We start from the raw sequence: 16,679 nt of genomic DNA on the forward strand, positions 1-16,679 counted from the left end.
AGAGATGCTAGTGTCAGGTGTGCAATGTGGTTGGTGTCTTACCTGCTGTGACGTGGTCACAGGTCAGACTCATTAACACTTGTCACCACACATAACTGCGACTTCTTTTTCTTGTGATGAGAACTTTTAAGATTTACTTTCAAGCATATAGCTGAGTATAGTTAACTGCAGTCACCACGCTGTGCATTATACCCCAGGGCTGATTTATTTTATCATTGAAAAGTCTGTGTGATGCCTCTTTCATTTCTGTCTGCACTATTTTATGATTTCTAGCATTCAAGTCTTACCCTTTTTTGGGGGATTAAATTTATTCCTAAGTACTTTGTTCTTTTTGATGCTGTTTCTTAATTTAACTTTAGATAATCTACTCTTTGTATATAATGATATGATTGGTTTTTATATATTGAGTTTGTATCCTGTGACTTCGGAGAACAAATTTTTAGCCCTGATAGTTTGCAGGAGTGTGTTTTTGAGGGTTTTCTCTATAAAACATGTCATCTGCAGATCGGGTAGTTTAATTTGTTCCTTTACAACTGGGATGTTTCGTTTCATTTTCTTGCCTGGCTGTCCTGGGTAGAGTCTCCAGTACAGTGTGGATGCAAGGCTGTAAGAATAGTCACCCTTGTCTCATTCCTTCCCAGAAGATCAGCCGTGGCTGTGGCAATGCTGTTAGCTGTGGGTTTCTCATAGGTGCCCTTGGTCAGCCGAGGAGGTTGCATTTCATGCCTAGTTTGTTGAGAACTTGTATCACGAAAGGATGCTGGGCTTGAGGTTTTGTCAAATAACCGTCCTCCTCCCCTTCCTCTTTATCCCCCCAGGATCAAATGCTTTTTCTTCATCTCTGACCCTTCAGAGATTTTATCCGCCTTCCCTTTGTTGGTGCAATGTGACCACAGAAAAGCTTTGAAGACACTTTCAAAGTTGTCCTCGATTTCAGGCAAACATAGTTGCCTCTAATGGTGGAATTGACATTGTGTGGTACTTTCAGCTGGACTAAGCCTGTCATAACCATGCCCTACCCCTTGTTTTTATTATTAATGGTGGGGCTTCTCCTTGGGGTTCCATGCGACACTGTGGGGCTCCGTGTCCAATCGCAGCAGAGTCGTTGCTGCGAGTGACAAAGGCAGAAAGGAGAGACGCACACACATCTAGGGCGGACGGTCTGTCCGGGGACCCTCGTCCCACCTGGAGCCCAGGGGCAAACTGGGCAGGCACTGAGGGAGGACTTTGCCCTCCAGGGAGCAGCCTCGTGCCCAGGGAGCCGCAACAGGCCTGGCCCCACCTCCACAAGGCCCACATCCTCTGCTCTGTATTTCAGATGGGACAGGGCTCGGCAGCGCAATACCCTTCCTTAAACCCGTTCGTAGGTCTCATCCTGGGAATGAGGCATTGCCATGAACCCCCGGGTGATGCTTTAACATACCAAGTGGGGGGGGGGGTGTATGGATAGACGCCCTGAGTGCTGCGTCGAGGACCGGAGTCACTGGGAAGTAAGAGAAGCCCCAAGATTCACTTGGGCTCCTCTGTAAGACCTTTAGTCCATGTACTTAACAAAAAGTAACTTTTTTTTTTCTGCTTTATAAGCATAGGTTTGTGTGTATTTTTAATCAGCTGAAAACATTTAATGTTAAACACTGCTCCGCCTCCACCTTAGGTGTGAGTTCTTGCTTCCACATTGATGAGCTCCCCTTGTTTTCTGTTCCTTCAACGGATGTTTGCAACACGGTTTCATTAGACCTGGTCTCTTGTTGGGGGTGGGGAGGAGGTGGACAAGGGGAGGGGATAATTAGACAGACGAGGGAGTGGACAGACATGGGCGGGGCAACACACAGGGAGAGCGAACATGACTGAATTACACCACTCGGGAGCAGTGGGCAAGAGGTGAGGCCCCCTGCACCTTATGTGGGTTGGCTCCCCGGGCCGGGTATCGAACTCAGGCCGTAGCAGCAGTAGCATCGCAGCACTGAGCCTTAACCCGCTAGGCCAACAGGGTAGGCTCTTCTCACTCCCTGGCTTTAAGGCTACTAGTACTTCTCCGGAGGGAGCATCTGCTTTGGCAATGGTGCGCTGATGTAAGCGCAGAAACTCGGCATCTGCAGGTGTAGCCCATGTCCTGAGAGGGCAGTCAGGGGTTAACCACGCGGTCTGGCATCTGCTCATTGGGAGCCTGCACTCAAGTGGGCCTCAAGTTTACAGTCAGCGTGGCCCGCTAAGCGCTGGCCAGCAGGTGCTAACGTGCACTGCGGCTCCCGCCTGGGGGTGCCAACTCGTGTGCGTAGCCAGGAACGGCCGGGCAGTCTTCCTTCCGTGGCAGGGCCCGGAGACGAGCATGGATGCCCGCTCTGGCGTAGTCCGTCTGGGGCATAGCTGCCTCAGGCTTGACCTCTAGGCTGTGGAGACGGTGAACTTTGCTGATCACCTCCTTCTGAGAGTTCACACCTGACCTGTGGTTCCTGGGTCCGTACCTCACTGTTGTTGGGACACATAGATTTAAAGATAGAATGTGATGGTTCTCTTTTTCCCCAAAAACACTTTCTGGTTGGTTTGGTCTGGCGCCCGCCCCGGCGGCCTCGCGTGGTCGGCAGGCGGGGCCTCCGCGGGGCGCGGGCTGGACCGGACAGCCCCGGGCCCCGCCACAGGCCCCCCATAAAGTAATCTTTTTAAGAGGTGATTATCAATATGTGCACAAGATGAAAGGCCTGGGCTTTTGAACAAAAGATCTAGATTTGATGATGGGACTGCAGACTGACGAGCTGGATTGTCTTGGCAAATTAGTCTTCTTGAATTTCTGCGTCCTCCTCTGTAAATTGGGGTTAATAGTAGTAACTACATTTTACAGTGTGTGCATACACGTGTGTACGTACAGTAGGCTTCTGTGCCAGTGATGCTGTGTAAAGGATCAGTTAGTACGTTGGAGCATTACATTAACAATAAAATGTGGCTGTTACCACTGTTAACATCGTCTGTTCCAGCCCCGGGGCTTGTACAACAGTCGTATTTCTCCAGCTTTGTCTAGGTCTGAGCCCCAAGAGCTGGCTCTGGACAGCACTGACTTGTTCCGTGACCTTTCTCTGCCTGGTTTTCTCATCTGGGGAAGGGGAGGAGTAGCCACTCTTTGAGCCCTGAGAGGATTAAAGGAGCTGACATTCTTCTTTTTTTAATTTAATTTTTTTATATTCTGGATTTTATTTATTTTTAATATTTTATTTTATATAATTCTTACATCATTTTTTATTTTTGCACAATGTATGCATTTTCATTTTGGTTATATTCCCCATACAATTGCACCCCCCCTTATTTTGACCCTAATCCTTCTTCTCCCCGCCAACCCCACCCCCCATAGTATGTCTCTGGTTCATAGTTGCTTGTTGATTTTGATTATTACTTAAAGGAATCAGAACCCTACCTGATACTCTAATCCTTTCTGGTGACAAGGTTACCACTGAGTCTGGTGAGATCTGGGCCTAGTGGTGGGAAGGTGGAGAGCCTGCCATTTATCGGATTATGTTCAAGTCACCCTTCAAGTCAGTGGAGGGTGGGGAGGTTGGGCGCGAGTCAGACATTGTCAGGCAGGAAGGCAGGAAGGAGGGAAGGGTCTAGGGAAGGTAGCCGCCCTGAGGTGTGTGCAAGATGAGTGGAGGTGCAAAAACCTGTTTCTTAGAGGTCAAAGTGGTGACTTGTGTTCTCCGAACTATTGACAGTCATAGGTTGGAAAGATATATTTATTTATTTATTTAAAAAGATCTATTTATTTATTTATACAAGCATTGGGTACAGTCAGAAGCGCGGGAGGGTGAGAGAATTCACCAGAGCCAGAGCGGGGAGCAGAGCAGGCAGAAGGACCGAAGGACACTGCTGAGGGGAGCGGCGGGTGCGGCAGGAGAGGTCTGCACGCCATGTGGGACCCTCCTCCGGTGGCCGGGGAGCAGCCGGGGATCGAACCAGCGCCGCAGAGGCTGCGGGCAGCTTCGCAGCCCAGCGCTCAACTGCTGAGTCACTAGGGGAGGCCAGGAAAGATATGGAAAAACTTCCACATTGAATATGACTAATTTACTTTCCTTATGTTTGGGATGAAAAAATTCATAAAGAATTTTTTTTTTTTTCATTTTCAGGCGATCATCCTGTGCATCGCATAACTAGGAATTTTAAGTCAAATTTTATGAACAGGGATCAAGTTTTTTAATTTTCAAGTTTTTTTGAGGGTGGGTGGAATATATTTTTGAAAGTTTCTGTGTGGCTTGAATTAAAACTCTGATATTTTCAGATATAACCAGTAGTTAACCTCTCTGAAATGCTAATTGTGCATTAAATCACAGGCTTAGAAGCCAGAAATGTTGTAGTTTTTTTCTGTAAAAGGCACACTACTGTGTGTGGTGTTTGTTTTTGTTTTTTACTTTGACCTGATAACTGTTAGACAAAAGCTCCCGTGAATTGTGCCCGACTCTAAGATGGATTCTTAAGGGAAGGGAATACTGTTGTCTGGCTTGTGTGTGAAGTGACATGAAAACATGACATGTGCATGTCAGGTGTGCTGAGTGATCACCCAGGGACACGTGAGCAAGGAGAGCTGTCTTCCTGTTGAAGGATTGACAGCGTAGCACCCCATTGCTTCCATCCATTCTTCAGTTTTGACAGTCTGTTTACTTAGATAGATAGAGTGACATTCTAAATTGTACATAACAGATGTTTCAAAAACAGGAATGTGTTTTGAGAAGACTTTTGGGGGAAACCCCAACCGAAACTCCCCAGGCTATGTGAGGAGCATGTGGGTTGCCTGTTGGCAGGCCCCTTGACTCCATTCCCCGGGCTCTCCTTCCCGGACACCAGTGAGGCTGCATAAGCACCGCTGCCATCTGAGTTGCAGAACAAACTCGGGGCCTTTTTCCATGTGACCTGTCCTTTCAAAGTCTGGCAGAGCTGTGCTGAAAAGCTGTCTCACAATTTGTATCTCTCGTTCTTTACTCAAAAGGTTTCATCCGCGGAGGACTGGTTTTACGAAAGCGATTTTTCCACTCACCGACAGCATCACTCTGATGGTAACTCTGAGATGCTGCTTCAGGCTGCACTTCATTTCAAGCTGCCCCAGAGCACGGACCCCGTGCGCAGGCTCAAAGACACTATCTACCTCACGCAGGTAAAGCTCTCCCCTCCCGGGGCCCGTGCACTCCTGGGGCTGACATGGAAGCGCGTGTGGGCTTTGTAGGCCACTTGTGAAAACTGTTCACGTCTTCATTTCACTGTTGAAGGCATTTGCTTTCTTGAAAACAACAGATCATGTAGGACATGAAATAATTCACTTTGGCATTTGTCTCTCCCACGCGAACAGCTCACAAAGTTGCACAACAAAGTATGCAATCAAATGTTCCTTGGTTACTAGTGATGGACACAGTTACTAGTGATGGACACGAGGGAGCCCCAGGCAGACTCAGGACTGATGCACCCCCACTGAGTCCTCTGGGAGGACATTCTTATCATAAGCCCCCTCTAGCAGGGGGGGTCCTTTATAGAAAAGGAAATGAATCGTAACTCCAGACACAAAAGTGAGTTTGATCAGACAGCAAAGGCTCAGTTGGGAAAGGCAAGGGCAGTGCAGATTCTAGGAGAAAACAGGAGGACATCTTCATGGCTTCATGCCAGGCAGCACTCTTTAGTAGGACTGAGAAACACTGACTAAAGGGAAAGAAGGGTGAATTGGAATTCATTAAAATTGTGGATTTTAATTGATCAAAGGCACCATTAAGAGAGAGAAAAGGGAAGCCCCGGACTGGGGAACAGTATTTGTAATGTATGCATGTGATACAAGACTTGTATCTGGAATAAAGAACTCTGTACAGCAATAAGAAAAAGACAGATAGCCTATTTAAAGATGGACAAAAACCTTGAACAGGTGCTTCAGCAAAGAAGATACCCACATGGTCAGTATCTAGAAAAATGTGCTCAGTTTCTTTCTTCTTCGAGGAAATGCAAGTGGAAGCCACACCTGATCACTGCTTCACACATGTGCATGGTGAAATTCCAGTGCAGGGGCCCATGTTAAAATGATTGGCAGCGTCCACAGTTGGGGATGTGGGACAGCTGGACTTTGAGACATTGTTAGTAGGAAGGGAATTTGTTTGACCATTTTGCAAAATTGTAAAAAGAAATTAAGCAGTTTCTACCAAGTTAAGCATGTGCTTCCTCTTTGAGTCAGCATGTCTGCTCCTAGCTGAGTACCCAAGAAAAATGAGCATTTGTGTCTGCCAGCAGACACCTAGAATAATGTTCATTGAAGCAGCTTTATTCGTAAAGCTCATGCTCACTCCCTCTAGTTGTGTATGAAAACACAAAGAGCTGGATGGAAGATGAAAAAGTAAACTGTAAGCCAAAGGTTATCAGAAGCTGCTACACCAATTTATGCAACTTGAATGTTTCAGCCATAACCGTAGAGGGAGCTTCTCAGTGAGGTGTGTAATTTATGAACTCACCTCACAGACACAGGTTTTAAGATAACGTTGCCCTCTCTACTTTTGAGATTGTTGCAGTTGTAAGTTTTCCATAGCCAAGAATCTAATAGAGTATGTTTGATACGGGACACCCTGATTTGTGTGTTTATATATTTATATGTATGCGTGTGCACGTGTGCCCGTGTGGTGTGTGTATGTGTGTGTGTGCGTGCATGTGGGTGAGTGTGTGGTACTTACATAGGCATATGTGGGTGAGTTAGGTGGTGTGTGTGGGGTCTGTGTGTATCTGAGTGTGTGAGTGTGTGCACCTTGCAGCTGTTGTTCCTCCTGCTCTCTGACCTCTTCCCAGCTGTTCTCTTTATTACTCTTACTCTGTTCTAGTTCTGCAAAGCCATGGTCTAGAGCTCTCAGAAATGTCACTGATGAACGTGTAGGCATGTAGGAGCAGGGTGGACGGTGAGGCCTTGTTTGCAGTCTCTCTGGATGTTTCGGAGGCCGAAAGCCAGAGAACCGGGAGCTCCGGTTTCCCAAGACAGGGACGACGGGCCCTCAGCTCAGGAAGAGGGTGGACCGGCCTTCCTCGGCCCTTTGTTCTGCTCAGCCCTCAACAGATTGGACGCTGCCACCTACGCGGGTGAGGATGGGTCTTTTTACTCAGTCTACACCCTCAGGAAAACACTGACGTATGCACCCAGAAGTGACATTTTACCAGATGTCTGGGCATCGCTTACCCAGTCAAGGTGATACGTAAAATGAGCCATCGCAGAGAGGATGTGGGGACGGAGGAGGCCACATGTGCTGTGGGTGTGAGTGTCCAGTAGGGCGGCTGCCAGGGCAAATTGTCGGCTCTTCAAAAAGTTAAACTAAACTTGGATTTAATATTGGACCCAGCGGTTCTGCTCTTGGGTATAATCCAGCAGAAGTGAAAACTTGAAGGCAGATGTGCGTGGCAGTAGGAAGTAGGGGTGCTGGTTCTGCCCTGCCCTGCGCTGGAAAGCCCTGGTCCCCGCATGTTTTGAATGAGCAGCGTGGGGGCAGCTGATTGCGTGGAGAACGGGCTCCATGGAAGGCCTCTAACAGGTCACCAGCCCCGTCCACTCTCTTTGTCAGAGTCAAGGCCATTGGAGGCCAGATGGAGACCAAGGGCTTCGTCTCCTCGCGCCGTCTTGGTGTTGGAACCTGCTGGAGTTGCACAGGGGAGAGGCCAGCTGAGTGTATGGAGTTTACCAAGTGCTGCTTGGCATAGGAGGGCCTGAGAGGAGAATCACGAATTGGTGGGGGCCAGGACCCCCGCAGTGTGCAGGAATCCAACGAGACCACCCCCAGGGCCTCCCCAAAGGAGCAGAAGAGCAGGAAGAAAGCAGAACAGTGTTAAGGGGCCTGGGTTCAGTTTTAAGGACAATGCAAAGTAGCAACACCCCTCCCAGTCTAGGGGGACCTCTCCATGGGGTCTGCGTCCCCCTAACCAATCGCAGAAGGTTCCCTGGAATCACTGCTCCTGGCAGGTGGGATCTCGGGGCCCATGGTGGGCTGTGGTGAGCAGGTCACAGAATGGGGGTACACCACCTCTCCCCTCCTCCAAGCCCTCAGGTTCCCTTTTGCTGGCAAAGCACTAGCCTTCATCTTCTGTCATCATCAGTTCAATGCCCTGTGCTGACCAAAAACAAAAACAGGTCAAATGTTAATCACCGAATGATGAGGTAAGCGAAACATGGCGTGTCCATACCGTGTGTGTCTGCATCAGGATGAGGAAGCCGCACACAGACCCTGAAGCTGTGAAGCTGAGGGAGGGGGTCCCTTCACTTCACCCCCGCTGACACCCAAAGGCAGGCATCATGTCTTTCCACGTAGATATTTCGTCCAATACAGGCAAATCACAAAGATGGAAAGTAGGTTAGTGGTTCCCAGAGCCGGGGAGGAGGGGCTGAAGCGCTGGAGCAGCTGGCAGTGAGAGTCGCCCTAGGAGCACATGGGGGCGGGGTGTGGTGCGAGTATGTCAGCCTGCAGAGTAGCGTACTGGGAGCGCCGTGTGCCAGGTTGGTTTAAGTAAGCACAGTATCTGAGCCACGCGTCAGGACTGAGTGGCATGGCGGCTCCGGGTTCTGATGGCTGTGGAAGGGGTGGCCCTGTTCCTCGCTGCCCCTCTCGAAGGGGGGCGGGCCTGGTAGCCAAGTAGCAGCTCCCATCACAGCAAAGCTGCCCCTGGTACCTGGGGCTGGGTGTCCTAGGCCAATTTCTTTTCCCCAGACCATGTGTTTCTCTCAGGAGACTGATTTCGTAAGTGTAATCAAGCAAGCTGCTGAAAATAGGCACATTTCTGAAACCAAAATAAGATTTGTCTGCTAACAGTGGGACTGAGCAACCTCGGCAATGACTGAGCATTTATTTTCCCACACATGAAGTTGCCGCTTAGGGAGGCTGTGCGCATGCGCCAATGCAGGTGCCACTTTGACAGGGAAGGAGGGTTGTGATACTGCTTCAAGAGGGACATTTCTTCCGTGGGCAGTGACCTCTGAGCTGCTGTGAATAAAGGGCTGCTTGTTGGCCGGAGGGCAGCCACGGTCTGGGTGAGCCCCGCCCCAGTGTGCTCACATCCCCTACTGGCAAGTCTGCTGGAGTGAGATGTCTTGGGGTACTGCGCCTCTCATTGCTGGGTTAGCCCATTGTGATGGGTTGTTATTTACCTCTGTGATGAGAAAAGATGAATTATAGGGAGGAAATTGTTAGGAGATGCAGAGGGAATACTCTGTTTTGCAGGTGGTTTGGAAATTTGAATCACTTAAGGGCTGAAAACACAAGTATTTGTAGGAGCAGCAGGTCACACAAATACCTGGAAAGTATGATTGTGGTGTGGAGGCCCTCGCCTGAGATTTTAAACAAAGCAACACTAGAAACAGGGGCTCCCCCCGCCCCAGCCAAGCCCTGTGGGGCCGAGTCAGCGTGGAGATCACCTCTGCAGCCCCGACAGGGACATCGTCCCTCAAGGACTGAATTTGTCACTTATGTTCACCAAAAGAGACGGACAACCCAAGAGGAGAAGAAATCAGCTTGGACATAAACTGCCTTAGAGCTTTCATGTAAAGACAGACCCTGGCAGCCATCCCTGGACCAACCACAGAGGGGCCCACTCAGGCACCAGGGTCGAAGCGCCGAGAGCCGAGGCCTGCAGTGGCGTCGGGGGCTGGTGGCACAGGTGGGAAGCCGGACAGAACCCCAAAACAATGCTCATCGCATTGTTCCCCCTGAAGAGTAGCTTGAGTTTTCGGGGAGAGGCCTCTCCACTTTGGCCCCGTCTTGGTTCTCGTGTGGCCCCTCAGAGCCCCCCGGAGGACTGGGCACTGCCAGCCATGACAGCAGCTGCGAGGCACTGATTTTCCCGCCTGAAGCTCTGGGTGCCCTTGAAACAAGGACGAGGGCCAGTCTCCCCACAGCAGCTCACGGCCGCAGCTGTCACAGGAGCTGTGTTCCTCGGACGCCGTACACCGTCAAGCTTCACGGCATAAGCACGGGGGGCAAGAGAGGGGCCACAGCAGACTCAGAAGGAAGTTCTTTTTCCCATAGCATTCTTTCTAATGAAAAATTATTTTCAAATAACTATGAATGTGTCAGGAAATCCATCCCTGCAGAAATGTGGGCCTTAGCTACACAGAGCCTTTTGCTAGGGAACAGGGTGGGTGTGGCCGCCGCCGGCAGGGCCTCCAGCACAGATGGCTGCCCTCCGGCAGGGGGCTGGGCACAGGCCCGTGTGATGAGGTGGGGAAGGCTCACCCAGCTCCCTGGGTGGCTTTGAAGGGAATCCCCAACCCTTTGCTCTTCTCAAATTGAGCCCTGCCTCAAATGATGACCCCCATGTCTTCCGCCAGGTGATGCAAGCCCAGTGCGTGAAGACGGAGACTGAGTTCTACCGCCGCAGCCGCAGCGAGGTCGTGCGTGGGGAGGGGCACACCATGGGGGCCCTGTACTGGCAGCTGAACGACATCTGGCCAGCGCCCTCCTGGGCCTCTCTCGGTGGGTGTCCCAGGGCATCAGTGGGAGCGAGAGCCAGGCGCAGGGTTGGTGGAGGTGGGCAGGGATCAGCCCCACACACCCACCTGGCCTCACAGAAGCATCCTGGCGGCCTCATGACGTCTATCTGCAGGCACCAGAGCTGGCTGACATGGGGACAGACGTCACATGGAGGTGCCAGCCAGGCGTGCAGTGATGCGACCTGAAAATCTAGGTTGTTGCCGCGCTGCAGGCTCTAGACAGCCCTCTTCTCTCAGGAGGCCTCGGTCGACCACGAGGCTGGCTCAGCTTGGGTCGGGGTGCCCCGCCGCCCGAGGCCCTCTCTAGCTCTCCTGTTTGTCGGTCAGGAGAAAGCCAGGTCAGAAGTGGCAGTGGGGGGCTTGCAGCTGGCCTCTGACCTGCCATCTGAACCATCCTCTTGAACACCATTGTAAAAATTACTGAGTAATGATAAGTTTTTGGCCTGCAGTTTGGTGAACACAAAAAATTTTGAAACAAAAATGAGGCCAGGCCACCAAGCCTCTTCCCTGGCTGTGGATGCCGAGTGGGCAGCACTTCCCAGCTGAGACGGGGCCCAGCACCCTCACGGGACTGACCTTCCCGCCAGGTCTCTCTGACCAAACACCTTACTCGCACGGAGCAGATAAAAGGGGGTTGAATGAGATTGGGGAGACTGTCAGGAAGCAGCCCACTGGGACGCTTAAAACTGGATGGAGATTATTCTGAGCCTGGGCCCTGACCCCACTCTGTGGACAGGGCTGTGGGCATGCGGGCAGAGGCCCTGTGACCCACTGAGTGGTCACTGCTGTGAGCCTGGACAGGTGGGGAAATCGGCGTCCAAGAGGGCAGTGGCAGAGCAGCCCGGGCTACTCCCGAGCTCTGGCAGGACTGTGCCTCATGGTAGGGGGTGGGGGCTGGGGACCCTCCCTCCAGAGTTCACGAGTTCACGTCGGCCTCTTCACTTTCACCTCGCGTGTGGCCATGGCTTTCACCAGGAAAGAAACCAAAAGGGGTTTTGCTTCTAGGACAAAAACTGAGAAGGGAAAGCAGTGTTGTGTTGAAGCTGTTCCAGAAGCAGCGGCTCCCCGACAGCAGCTCCCCAGGTTCCTCTGGGGACCATTCTCCATGGACCCCATCTGCTCCCCATCCAAGGGGAGGGGGTCACGTGCTACGGGGTTCTGGTTGATGTTGTGGGGCCCAGGGGCCCCAACACATCTCCAGGTGAATGCGTGGCCACAGCTGGTTCACCTAGGTCAGGTTGGCTTCTGGAAGGTTCCTGGGAACTCCTGCTTTCCGCAGTGTCACCTGCCGCTCCAGAGCAGCCTCCAGGCCTCTGGGTGACTGTATGCTTGGCTGCCTAGTGGGTGTGGGTGGGGAGGTGTGTCCCCCAATCTGAAGTGGTGATACCTTGAGGGGTGTGGAGCCATTTGGCATCTAGAGATTTTTACATATTTTTTTTTTAGATTAGTTTCATTTATAGTTAAAATTGTGCAACTAAAACCCCCGCCCCGGGCTTTTGCTTGGCTCATGAACCTAGACGGTGACAGAGCACCGTCAGCTGCCCCACAGGGCTCTTCTGTGTTCAGACTCGGTCAGCGTCAGCAGAGGGTGTGTCAGTCCCTGGCCTGGTGCCTGGCCTTGACCTCGAAGCCACAGTTCCTATTCCCTCCCCCCCCCCACCGCAGTGAGTCACTTCACCGCAGGCCACCGGCAGGTGAGTCCCTCACCTGATACTTCCCCCGTGTGAACTCAGTTCACTCTGCAGATCCAACAGGAGGAACCCCCCTCCCCCGTCACTGCTGCTGGTAAGGGGTGGTGCAAACAGCTGGGCTTGAAGTGTGAGCATCAGCATTTTGGCAAATGTAAAGACATCGGTGGTGTATCTGCACATCCAAACCACAGTCCACAGCTGGCACAGTGAAAGCCAACTCCCTGCCTCCCCCATGCTGCTCCCTCCTCCCTGAGTGTCAGGTGACGCAGGTTTCCTTCTGGAGTTGAGGGATGCTGGCCTTTTCTCTGTGCGTTTGCATACTTGCTCTGCCCACAGGGCACAGAATCCCGCTGGTCTGGGCCTGTGCCTGAGCGCCTCGCTGGCCGGGATGTCCCCCGTGCCGCCCCCCGGGTTCCGTCCCCGGGCGTCCCCGGGCGGTGACCGGAAAGGAGGCGGAGTGCTCCATGCAGGGACGGAGGACTGCTTGGGGCAGCCGTCAGCCCTGTGCCGCCCCGGCCCTCTTTTCTGTGGTGGCAGCGCCTGCTGCCGGGGAGGAGCCCACGGGCCTGGCAGCTGCTAACGCCAGCTGTCTCCAGAGTACGGGGGAAAGTGGAAGATGCTGCACCACTTCGCCCAGCGCTTCTTTGCCCCGCTGCTGCCCGTGGGCTTCGAGAGAGAGGATGTGCTGCTCATCTACGGCGTGTCCGACCTCCCCACCGACTGCAGCGTGAAGCTCACGGTGAGTCCTCGGAGTTCGCCCCCTTCCGTAGAGGTTTCAGGGAGTTTCTGTCGTTACTTGGTAAGTCATTTGGGGGAACAAAGGGAAGTTAATTTGTATCGAAATGTCTGGTGCCTGCATCAGAAGGGGCTGCCCTTGGGGTCAGAACCCCTCTCTTTGGGGTGAAACGCTCCCATTTATGCCATGACTTCAGCCTGAATGTCCCGGTGATGCAGTTTCTATGGGAAATCCCATTCCTAGGCGTGCCTATGGCCGGTGAATAAAATATCTGGACAACAGCAAGTGACAACTGCAAAGGGCCACTTATGTGTTTGGCTACTTTAGACAGGCTGAAACACCCCACATTTGATAAGGATAAATGCCCCAAAACAGCCGTGAGGCCCCTAGGAAGGGCGAGTGGGGCAATACATATGCCCGGCCAGTCAGATGGGCCAAGTTGCAGGGAGTCCTGGGCAGCTGCGGCTCGGCGCACACCTGCTGGCTTGTTTATGTGTGAAAAGTAGAAAAAGCAGCCCCTGACACGGAGTGTTCGTGCTGAGGCTCTCCCAGATTGCCAGTGTGGTTTCAGCCACCCCCTAAGGGTGACCCTACCCCAGCAGAGCTGTGGTGTCCCGGCCAGCACAGAGGGGCCGCCTGCTAGGCGCGGCTTCCCCTGAGGAGGGAGGCTTCCCCAAGCACCCTTTCTTGCGGCTTGAGACCTCGTCCCCAGGACGTCTGTGGGTGCCCTCCCCAGGGGAGCCCTTGCGGTCTCCTGACGGTGCTGCCAGTGTATGCGTCGGCCGCCAGAGCCAGGGAGCTCCCAGCCTGTGACTGTGGCTCCGGGCATGAGCAGGGGTGCAGTGTCGGGGAGGGCGCAGGCGGCCCGACCAGGTGCTGGGGCCAGTCCTGCTCATCCGGCTGCTCTGCGCAAGGCACTCACGGCCGCCTGGTGCTGTCTCCTGCAGGTGCGGGTCTACGCGTGGCGCTCGCTGGCGCCCCTGTGCTCGCTGCAGAGCAGGTACCTGGCGCTGAGAGCTGGCGAGGCCCGGCTGCTCTTCCAGGAGCAGGTGCCCCAGCTGCTGAGCCGCTGCCAAAACTGCACCCGGCAGGCTTGTGTGGTTTCCTTCGACCTTTCAACCGACAGCAGAGTCCTGAGCCCGACCAACTACCACTTCCTGTCTTCCCCCAAGGAGGCCGTGGGGCTCCACCGGGCGAACATCACGGTAAGTGTCTCTCACATCCCACCCCTCTTTACGCAGGGACTGGTTTCCCAGGCCTGGGGGACCGGCCCCTTCCCTGGACTCGGAGGCCAGACAGTTTCCGTTGCGACCTTGGCACTTGCTGGTTTTCCCTTCCTGCCATCCCTCCGAAGTGGGGGTCCTTCCCCCCACCGCACTTCCTTGGGGGCTTTGTGGCACCAGCCTGAAGCCTGGGCACCTACACGGGCAGGTGAGAGCCAGGTAGAGGGGCTGAGTAGCTGCAGGCGCCGTAGCTCCAGGGCCACCGAGACCAGGGCCCAGCGGAAGCACTTGATTGTGAGCACTTACGTGGCTCATCAATAGTTCAGTATTCAGCTGCGCTCTGACGTCTTGCTCCCAATAGCACAGTCTCCAGATGCCTTCAGAATTGCCAGGAAAGAGAGGGGCTGATCAGGGTGTGTGGTTACAGAGAGCTGCGGATTCTGGGGTCTCTGTGGCAGTCACAGACTCCCCTGGCCCCTGCACACCAAGTTGGGGGAGCCCTTCCATGAGCGCCCTGTGTTTCCGGTGAATTCTAAATGTTTCTCTTCTGCTGAAGAGAATGAAGAGAATTCTAAATGTTTCTCTTTGACGAGGCTTGAAAGGGATTTCCCCCTTACTTTAGAAGGAATCATAGAAAAATGCCGTCCTTGAATTGAAGACGTGTTTTCCTTCACAGTTATGGAGGAAACGGTCACGGTGACGTCTGAGTCACCTGTGGCAGCTGACGGAGAGATGGGAGGAAGTGATGTCTGCTTGCACAGCTGCCTCGCAAGGAGGGCAGAGCAAGCTGGCCAGGGCAGGCTCCAGACTGGGGACCGCACACGTGCCTTTTCCTCTCTCCTGGCCTGGGCCGCGCTCACCGGGGACGAGTCGGGCAGGAGAATGCAGGGCTGCTCTGTCCCTCGCGCTGGTCCTGAGTGGGCCTTGGCCTCCCAAGGGGACAGTGCAGGTCAGCACTTACTGCAGGCACTTTGAGGCGTGTGGGTGCGTGTCCCCCTGTGTGCGGGAGGGTTTCTCGGCCTCTCTGGAGCCCCCGGGTGCAGGCATGAGCCTGGACACTGCATGTGGGAGGCCAGCGCCTTCTGGTCTGGGCCAGGGGCAGCTCCAGGGTGTGTGCGGACAGCTGGGTGTCCCAGCCGTGGGGGCTTGGTGTCCGCCTTCCATTCTGGCCTCTGAGCTTCTGAGCGCTGCCTGACACGCCACCAGGCCAGGTTTCTTGCCGGCAGACCTGCCCTGCCCACTGACCTGCGGGCCACAACCAGCGTGGAAGTATGTGGGCTCCTGGCAGCAGGCACCTGGGCTGCTAGCCAGGCCTGGTGTATGCTGGCCGCTGACCCTGGGCCTGCCTCCGTGTTAGCTGCACGTGCTGACGGTGCAAAGGGCACACTGTCACAGGGTGTGAGAGCCCCCTCACCCCAGCGCCTCCAGCCGCCCTCCACCCCTGGGCCACATGGCTTGGAGAGACGGAGGAGACTAGAGGAGGGGCTTGGTGCCCTCCTCAGGCCCCTCCTCATGGACCTGCCACCTTTGCTGGCTTTGAGGTCATAGCTGGGCATCTCTGCAGCCTTCCCCAGGCTCCTGTGTGGGCATCCAAATGCCCGCAGCCCTCAAGGCGTTTGTCTCCCTCCAGGCCGCCATCTCTCAGCAAGGTGACGCCTTTGTCTTCGACCTGGAGACCTCGGCCGTGGCGCCCTTTGTCTGGCTGGACGTGGGGCGCATCCCCGGCCGCTTCAGCGACAACGGCTTCCTCATGACCCAGAAGACGCGGCGGGTGCTCTTCCACCCGTGGGGGCCCACCAGCAAGCGTGCCCTGGAGCAGGCTCTGCGTGTCACTTCCCTGGCTGACCTCGAGTGAGGGCCCGTGGCGCCTGCTGCGGAGGGGCCCTGGGCGGGCAGGATGGAGGGCGCCGCCTCCTGGCGAAACTGTGGGTCGGTGACTCCGCGCCCAGCTCGGGGAGGGGCCGCCGGTGGCGCCCCCTGCTGTTTGCCAGAGCGTATGTGGTTGATGCTGCGGTTCGGAGTCTGTTTTCGTGTGTGGCTTTAGGAAATGTGACTGAGCAGCTTACTGCGCCAGAGGCCAGTAGCCTGACCCTTTGGAAAATAAGCTTCCGCCGAACAGACACCACCGTGTGGCCTGGGAAGTTTTGGGGTGTGGATCTCCGCTCTAAACCCCGGGACTCAGCAGCTCAAAGGCTGGGTGTGGTTTGGACTTGTGGACGCGGCAGGGAGGAGCTCCTCTCTCTAGCTTGGGCTTCAGTCGTTTTACTGGTTGATGAACTATGAACTGCTGTACCATCTTGTCTTACGCATGATCACACTTTCAAGATGATTTTGATCACAGGGCAGGTGGGTCAGGATGTTGGGGTGTAGGTGGCCAGGGCGGGGCGTTGCTTGTGTTGCTTTTGGGGCTCTTGAGTACGTGTGAAATGAAGTCCCGGTTTACAGGTTTTATAAAGTGCAGTCACAGCAGTGCTGTCTGCTTGGTCGTCCGTGACCGTCCGGCTGGCCCCACCCCAGCCATATCCCCGTCATCTGGCGGGAGAGGCTGTGCGTGGGGCGTG

At 54.1% G+C, this 16,679-nt stretch overlaps 1 protein-coding gene across 6 annotated transcripts in view; it reads left to right on the forward strand.

Moving 5' to 3' along the window:
* The window catches only part of MANBA (mannosidase beta), an 81,546-nt gene that overhangs the window by 55,730 nt on the left and 9,137 nt on the right, over positions 1 to 16,679 (forward strand). For 5 of the 6 annotated variants that reach the window (XR_008551576.1, XR_008551575.1, XM_054694613.1 and 2 more), the window contains 5 exons: positions 4,970 to 5,134; positions 10,307 to 10,451; positions 12,756 to 12,898; positions 13,843 to 14,100; positions 15,749 to 15,969. Coding sequence is in view for 3 of the 6 variants with exons in the window: in XM_054694613.1 (XP_054550588.1) it covers positions 4,970 to 5,134; positions 10,307 to 10,451; positions 12,756 to 12,898; positions 13,843 to 14,100; positions 15,749 to 15,969 (932 nt within the window). In the remaining 3 variants the exon portion in view is untranslated. The remainder of the gene's footprint in view (positions 1 to 4,969; positions 5,135 to 10,306; positions 10,452 to 12,755; positions 12,899 to 13,842; positions 14,101 to 15,748; positions 15,970 to 16,679) is intronic. The other variant, XR_008551577.1, reaches the window with a different exon arrangement.

Source organism: Talpa occidentalis, unplaced genomic scaffold (assembly GCF_014898055.3).
Source record: "Talpa occidentalis isolate TD23 unplaced genomic scaffold, MPIMG_talOcc4v2.1 talOcc4.13, whole genome shotgun sequence".
Taxonomy (NCBI): Eukaryota; Metazoa; Chordata; class Mammalia; order Eulipotyphla; family Talpidae; genus Talpa; species Talpa occidentalis.